The 8,481-nt window shown below is 40.1% G+C and overlaps 1 protein-coding gene across 1 annotated transcript; it reads left to right on the plus strand.

Moving 5' to 3' along the window:
- The first annotated feature begins 1,248 nt into the window (after positions 1-1,248).
- Positions 1,249-2,727, plus strand: LOC133717515 (cell division control protein 6 homolog). Its single transcript, XM_062144232.1, has 6 exons — positions 1,249-1,624; positions 1,709-1,793; positions 1,884-2,104; positions 2,306-2,380; positions 2,453-2,559; positions 2,612-2,727. Exons 1-6 carry the CDS (start codon positions 1,274-1,276, stop codon positions 2,613-2,615), a joined length of 843 nt encoding a protein of 280 aa, XP_062000216.1. The 5' UTR covers positions 1,249-1,273; the 3' UTR covers positions 2,616-2,727.
- The last annotated feature ends 5,754 nt before the right edge of the window (positions 2,728-8,481 follow it).

Raw genomic sequence — 8,481 nt, forward strand, 5'->3', positions numbered from 1 at the left:
GGATCATCGTTTAATTTGAATCTGAGCGATGGATCGTCGTTTAATTACATATTTGAGTTGTTGGCTAAGTCAAGATCATTATTGGACTAGGTGATTGACGGTTTGAGTTGGTGGACGATTGTGGATCGTATTTTGAGCTGAATTGTAGACGCAGCGGGATTATCGAGGTGAGTAAACCTCACGTGGTTCATATTACGAACCCAATATATTTAATTGCTTTATTTTGCAATCATATGAACTATTGTTGGTGTATTAGACATTCCTGTGTGAATGTCTGTATATATATTATTACGTGAAATAATATGTATTGTTGGAGTTGTGTTGAGTTTATTGTTGAGAAACAATATATTGTGAGAGGTATTGAGTTTATTGTTGAGAAACAATATATTGTGAGAGGTGTTGAGTTTTATTGTTGAGGAACAATAAATTGTTGTGATCTGTGGAGATCACTAGGTCACGAGGTGACCATGGCATCTATTAGTGAATCACGCTCTCGTACCGGGCTGGTGGTTATTAATAGTATTAAATCGTAATCACGTCTGTGGCCGGACGAGTGGTTACGTTCAGTTAGAGCTCTAGTCTGTCTGCCAAATGTGGAGTGACCTTATGAGTGAAATTGAGAGTAACTCATAAGTGTCAATATATATATGGTAACCTTATGAGGGAAATTGAGAGTAACTCATAAGGGTCTATATATATATATGAGTCTGTCTACCAAATGTTGGGAAATCTTATGAGCGAATTTGAGAGTAACTCATAAGTGTCTATATATATATATGAGAGTGAGGGATCTTATGAGCTAAATTGAGAGTAACTCATAAGTGTCTACATATATATATGAGAGTGAGTGATCTTATGAGCTAAATTGAGAGTAACTCATAAGTGTCTATATATATATATGAGAGTGAGAAAGTAACGTGGGTTTGTGGTAGTCTTGAAATCTAATAAATCAACAGTTCTTTCTTGTTTACTCATACTGGCTGTAAAAAGCTTACCGGGTTTTGTGTTGTTGCAACTCCCGGTACACTATTCAAATTGTGTAGCGGGTAATCCTACAGGACAGGAGAACCAGGACGGTGATCGTGCGGTTAGAGCAATTGTTAGAGTTTTACAACAATTGTAAGTTGTGAGGTGTGTTATGCTCATTTGAGCTTTATAATATATTGTGAGAGTGAATTGTAATTATTCAGGTTTCGGATTTGAATTTATTATTCAAAATTCGGGGCGTGACACAAAACCTCCCCCCCCCCCATTTGCCGTCGCCCGATTCACAATGCCTTCCATCGCCGACCGCAGCGTCGAACTCGAATCCAACGCCGTCGGATCTGCCGGAGTTTCTACTCCTCCGAAACGGAGGCTGAGATCCAATTCGTCGCCGATGAAGCTGAGTCCGGTGAAATGCATGCGCGTCGGAATTTCTTCCGTCGCGAAATTACGCAGCGTTGTGGTCGAATCGGAGAGGAGCGTGGAGGAGGTAGTCGGATCCGGCGGTGATTTGACTCCTCAGAAGCGGAAGTTGAGGTCCGATTCGTCGTCGCCGATGAAGCCGAGACCGGTCTCGTCGCCGATGAAGTGTAAATCGGCTCGCCGGAACCTCAGTGCTTGCAGCAGCACTCCTGCAAATGTGAGATTGGGATTGGATAGTAAGAATTGAATCCGAGAAACGATTGGGCTAATCATGAGTGCTTAAGTGTGTTTGTTTTTGCAGGGAATTGAGAAGTATTTCAGTCAGAAAAAGCCTCAAGCCTTTTGCAAACCACCGGTTGTTGCTAAGCCGAATTGGAATCCCAGAGGCAAGCCTTGTTTAAACAAACTGGGATTAAATTTTGGGATAAAATGTGTTTGTTTTGTTTCTAAATTAGCAAATCGTGTTGAACTTGTAGATAAGGAGCAGATGAGGATAGTGAAGGAGGCATTGCACTTGTCTACGGTTCCCTCTATAGTTGCGTGCCGCGACGTGGAGCTGAAGAGGGTTTTGGAGTTCTGCAAGTCATGCATAGAGCAAGAGAAGGCCGAGAGTTTATATGTATGCGGGTGTCCTGGGACCGGAAAGTCCTTGTCCATGGAGAAAGTGAAACAGCTTTTGGTGAATTGGGCAGGAAAGGTGAGATTATTGCCTTCTATAGTTTATGTGTTCACTTTGTATATATGTCAGAACTTCAAAATATCTAGGCTATAATTGATTTATTTTCAAGCCCTAAAATGTCATTGTGTTTATCTCGTTGCAATATCATATTTCACGTCTAGAAATGGCTTCATTGCTTCAAGTATGAAGTGTTTGACACTGAATTGTTTTAACTACCAGGGTGGATTTCAGGAACCGGATGTGTTGGAATTGAACTGTACATCGCTAACAAAAACTTCTGATATTTTCACCAAGGTACTCAAATTTTGAAGCAAATACTATTGTTGATTAATGTATCAGATGTCCTTATCCAATTTTGCTTGCCAGATACTTGGTAAATACCAACCTCAAAAGAAAGCTAATGGCACTACCTCTCTGCAACTTCTTCAGAAATTATATTCTCAAAAGCCTCAGTCAGATGGGACTAAGATGATGTAAGCAAATTATCTGCAACCTATACTGCACAATTTCGATGTGCATTTCCAGATGAACTCATAATGCTTCTTTCCTCGTCTTAACAATTTTGATGTGACCAAGAGAGTGAATCTAAGTGGTTCCTGTTTTATTAGGTTGATAATAGTTGATGAGTTGGATTACTTAATGTTAGCAAAGCAAGGATGGAGGTTAATTTCTAATACATCATCTCTTATAGCTAGGCTATACAAAGCTAGATATTATCCAAACACTTCTTTTTGGGAAGTTGACTTGGGAGATGCCCCTTCCTTCTCCTGGAGGAGCATTTTACAAGGAAGACCAGTTTTGCATGCTGGAGTACATTGGCATATTGGAGATTCAATGAAATGTTTAAATGCTTATAAAATTGTATATAGTGAATCGATTGGAGTTTGTTTTTAGTATCTAAGTTACTTTTAGCATTAATATAAAATTATTGTTCATTGGTAATAATCTCTAGCATTGATTTTGTATGATTTCACCTAGCATATATTGATCTCATACAACACAATACAAAACAATGTATTGTATGATTGTAAATGAGTTTAAAATTAAGGCTTCTCCTACAACAGTAATTGGCTATTAGCCAATCTGATTACAATATTCACACCACAGCTAACCAAATATATTGGTTGTGTGAACTAACAACCAACAACAAAAGAAAACAAAGTTCTGTTGTGTGAGATTCATAACACACAACAGAAATGAAATCATCTCTGTTGTCTGTGTAATCAACAGACAAGGGAGATCATTTCACTTCAGTTGTGCGTTATTAATCTCAGACAATAAAGAATGAGTAATATCTGTTGTGTGTTATATATCTCAGACAACAAAGAATGAGTTATATCTGTTGTGTGTTATGAATCTCAGACAACGGCAAATTCCTTCTTCTGTTGTCTGAATGTGTCGACACAACCCCGCGCATGTCATGGCAGCCACATGCCTGCGCAGAATTCACACAACGGAAACATGTATTCTGTTGAGCAAAGTATTGTCACACAACGGTGAAATCCCCGTTGTGTGATTGAAAAATCACACAACACTCGTTTAGACCACAGTGAGGCTGGTCATCACACAACACAAAATGTCTGTCGTCTGATTAACTTATTGTAGTAGTGTTGGTACTCTTGTAAGACCTACAACCCTCAGCAAAGCATGATTGTATTCTACTCTTTTAATATAATATGTTACATATGGAAGTGAAGATATAGTATAACCGATTCCTAATGAATCTTAGTCAGAGGAAAAATTAAGTGGCATTTAGATTTACATGTAAATACTGTTATTGTCATATCAATTGCTTCAAGTTATAATACAACCCTTTAGTCCCTTCTCCATGGTTATAACTTGAAATTATATAACCTGGAATGTAGATTATGTAGTAATCAGATTCACATCAAGATTATATAATTTCATCTTAAGCTGTGTATAAATGTTGCTGCTGGCTATATATATATATATATATATATATATATATATATATATATATATATATATATATATATATATATATATATATATTATATTAACACAAGTGCTAAATTTGTTAATGTTCTGCTGGCTCCTTTTATTTCTAACTTTGAAGTATAGTTTCTGATGATAAGATTGGTTTGGTTAATATATACATATAAAGAATGAATGTGGTTAATAAGACTACTTGGTGTGGTTTGCAGCTTGGTCTGAGATGTAGAACATGACGTTGCCAGGTTAAAGGCTGCATGCAGGTCATTCCTAACACCTATTGTCTATGAAACTGATACTTATACTACATGTCTATGGTTGTTGCACTAAAATCGAACTTTCTTCTATTCCAAAATTGGAATGCAGATAATCATAGTGTGCATGTCTTGACACGGTCTAGATCAAAGACTGAGTTAATTGTTCCGGGTAAGAAGGTATTGCCTACTTATAGTTAATTAAATCCAATTTTGCAAACTCTTGGAGTAACTACTCATTAGAGATAGGTTAATAGTTTGGAAGGATGCGAAATTGGTCTTACCCCTCCCAAGAAACCACAAAAAGAAATGGAAGAAAACTTTTTCTTTTTCCTCTAAATTTGTTACAAACGGTTATAAATGTTCTAAATGTTCTAGTCCAACCCTCATATAGCGTGGTAAATACTACTTAATTAAGTTGAAGATTTGTGATTAATTTGCATCATATATGATGGTTTTTGAATTTTAGGATCACTGACCAAAGGTTATGGCAACTTAGAGAAGTTACGATTATGTTTTCCTTCCAGTACTCAATAGTCATTGAACCTACTACTAATATGTTTCCCTTCCAAACAGTATGTGTTATTGTTTCATGCTTGACATGACGTCTTTAGTTATGTTTCTCATTAATGTTAGTATAGAGCTTGGTTGTTCCTTAAGTTACTGGTTCTGGTAATTTCTGTTGCTCTCATATATGTCCTCATTGGGTTCAGTTTTGTGGGTGTACATGTTAGTGTCAGTGCATAGAGTTGAATTGCGCTTGATATGCATTCTGGAGTTGCTTACTAATAGCTTAAGGCTTTAAGCTTGGAAGGATCATAGACGAGTAACACAAACAATTTTCGATTGGAATTGGAATGTTGCTAATCTACCACACTATTATATAAGTACACAAATTAAAATTAACACCAAATTGTATTCCAGAAAACTCTTGGTTTCTTTGTTAAATGTCACTGCTTTTATTTTTCTGGTAATATGAATCTAGTCTTGTCTGTACCTTCTTTTTAGATAATTTGGTTACATACGTGAATGTTTTCTTGCTATTTGTAGTCGGGAACTGTACATACCTCCAACAATATGGAGTATTTACTACATCACCAAGCATAAGTAACACCCTCTTTGGGACACCCACAAGCCATGGTGAGGCCCAACCGAGACATGCATCTTGTAGCCCTATGTTCAAGCTACGCTACGGTATCCGGAAGTCGCAAATCTGTCGCCGGGAAGGTGGCTTCCCGGCCTTGCCAAGTTGCCTCCACAATATGCTTTTCTACACTAGAATAGTTCTATTTGCTTGTCCCACATCGAAAACAATGTAAAGGAGAAGCATTCCTTCACCTATAAAAGGAATGCCTCCTCCCACTTAAACACCATCCCATTACATCTCATGTAATCCTCTTGGGCCGCAAGGCTCAACACACATAGTTAAACATTTAAGTGGACGTAGTTTCCCGCTAAGGCGGGAAACGAACCACTATACTTCTTGTGTTGTTCTCTCTCTCTCTCTCTCTCTTTCTCATTCTTTATGCTAACTAGAGATCCCACGGATCACTAACGTTAACATTGGCGCCATCTGTGGGAAGCCAACACAAGGGTTTCGTCACTTACCATTGAGTTAAGTCATCTCAAAATAATTTTTCCTCGTCATATAATTGCTATTCGTAGCGGCAACTTGTGCCATATGCCTAATCAGGGCTTGTCAATGTTCGGTCAACACTGAAGAAGCTTGGTCAACGCTACACTACTTATTCAAAAAAAAATATGGGGTGCCAATTTTCTTTGGACACCCATCCCATCTTTAATCATCAACCCCCGCTAGCCTCACAGCTCGTTGCCATGGCAGCATGGCCAGTCAACGCCGAACAACATTTGGTCAACGCCCACTAAAAAAAAAAAAAAAAAATTTTGCGTGATCACTGGACTCTTTTCCCACCAAGCCAAAAGCACCGCTACTTTCAACCGCTAGCAATCATTCGCTAGGCAACCTCCATTGCATGACCCCATCATCAGCGGCAAATTTCCTCCGCTGAACTCCAAGCTCCGCTCCGCCGAGAACCACTGCTAAAACTCTGCTCCGCCGAGCTTCTTCCGCTAGGCACTGTCTCTGGTCACCGCCAGCAGGCCAGTGCACTCCGCTAGTAGCTCCAATGTGCCAGCAAACCTTGCTGGCCATCCTCCTTCTCGCTCCGCCACTAGCCATCCATCAGCGGCACCGCTAGCGCCAACCGCCGGCGACAAAGGTTCCTCCGGCCAGGAACTCCGCCACCCAAGAGCTCCGCTCCGCTGGACAGGGCTCCGCCAGCCAAAGCTCTGCCCATCTTCCTTCGCCAGACAACATCTCGGCAGTCGGGCACCGCCGGACTGTACACCGCTGAGCTTCACCGCTAGGCGGCCTTCGTCGGGCAACCTCCGCTGAACAGCTCCTCCGCCGGCTATTACCGCCAGCCAAAGCTCCACCGCCAACTCACCGCCGAGCTCCTCCGCTGGCCAAAGATCCGCTGAACTTCACCGCTCTGCTAGAAACCAACACTAGCAAACCAGTCCTCCGCTAGGAACCACCGCCCAACTTCCGCCGCTGAGGCACCACTGCCCGACTTCCTCCGTAGAGCCTCTCTGGACACCCATGTTCGACCCATCCTCTGGGCACTTGAACAACTACGCTGGACGCTCCAAGCACAAAAGAAAATCTGGAGATCATTGGGCACCTGCAATCGACCATCTATTCTGGGCAGTACTATCGCACCTACATCTACTTTGGACACCCAGTGAACAACTCTGGTCGATTATACACTCAAGCTTCAGTGGACATCCAACCAGCAGCCTCGGTGTACCAAACGCAACCTTGAGGCACCGCTAGCAAAATCTTGACACAACCCAACAATTTATACTGCACCCAAGGCACAGCCAAGAACCCATGTTCTTGAATCAGTATCAAGAAGCCTTCAAGAATCCCCAGCCAACGCCTTCAATTATCCATCAGACCAGCTTTTGATTGCAGCGTTCAACGGGTCTTGTTACCTGCAATCTCACCAATCTAGAATAACGCTCCGAACAGTCGTCAAAGACTCCAGCACCTCTGGAACTTAGACCGGGCAATAAGCTAAGCTTTCTATACTCTGCCTGTTTCTTTAGTGATCAAGAATCTGGAGAGGATTGTATGCACCGACAGTGCAAGTGCACTGTCAGTTATTTTAATCTCTAAAAAAATAACAGCCACTCATCTAATCCACTCTTTTATATATTTTAATATCAAAAAAATTACATCCATTCATATTGCAAGTACCCATGCACTGACGGTGCATGGAATACACTCCCTCAAGAATCGTGTCAAAACTAAACGTGATATTCATCATATACACTCATGCCCCCATATTTGATAGGACGACATGTCTAATTAATGCTATGTACGTAAGCGTTCAGCTGACCACTCATGCATGCTAGCTGTGATATACATGATTACATTTACACCTAACGTTGAGTATCTATACTAGCTGCATGCACCGTTTTTTATTAACTCTAGACACATACTCATCTACTTTTGAGCTAGTTATCAAATGAAGGCACATGTCTAATTATGCTTACGTATGAACTGTGCATATAAGCCACCACTTGATAACTATTGTGTCATAAGTCCAACTTTCATGACTGTTCTTGTCCTATATAGTGCTACAATTGCATGTGATAATTGATTATACATGGTTCAGTTTGTTTAACAGACCATGCTTGCATATGAACTAGCTATAAAGGTCAAACTTTGCATATTTAGCACAAGTCCAAATGAACTGATGTGCATTATATAGCATACCCATATTCATTAAATGGGTCTATCTCAAAGTTCACGTGTATGCATATACTATGATGGAATTAGAATACCCTGTCTTGCATACTTCCTGAGTCCTATCTCTCACTACAAGTCAGATTATACATTTTTACCATTCAAAATGGCAACACCTATTGGTCCAAACCCAATTTAATTATTCTAGACCAATGTTTATCCTATGCAAAATGATTAGGTTAACATAACTCTACGCATATGCTCCAGCGTCTAGTAGATGCATAATGGCTTATTGAGCATGCCTCTTTAACATGTCATGGCCACTTTGAAATTCACATTGAGACACAGGCAAATATGTCATTTGTTGTCAACTACAATTTTGCATACACACTTTACTTGAAATTTCATCAAAG

Source organism: Rosa rugosa, chromosome 6 (assembly GCF_958449725.1).
Source record: "Rosa rugosa chromosome 6, drRosRugo1.1, whole genome shotgun sequence".
NCBI lineage: Eukaryota > Viridiplantae > Streptophyta > Magnoliopsida > Rosales > Rosaceae > Rosa > Rosa rugosa.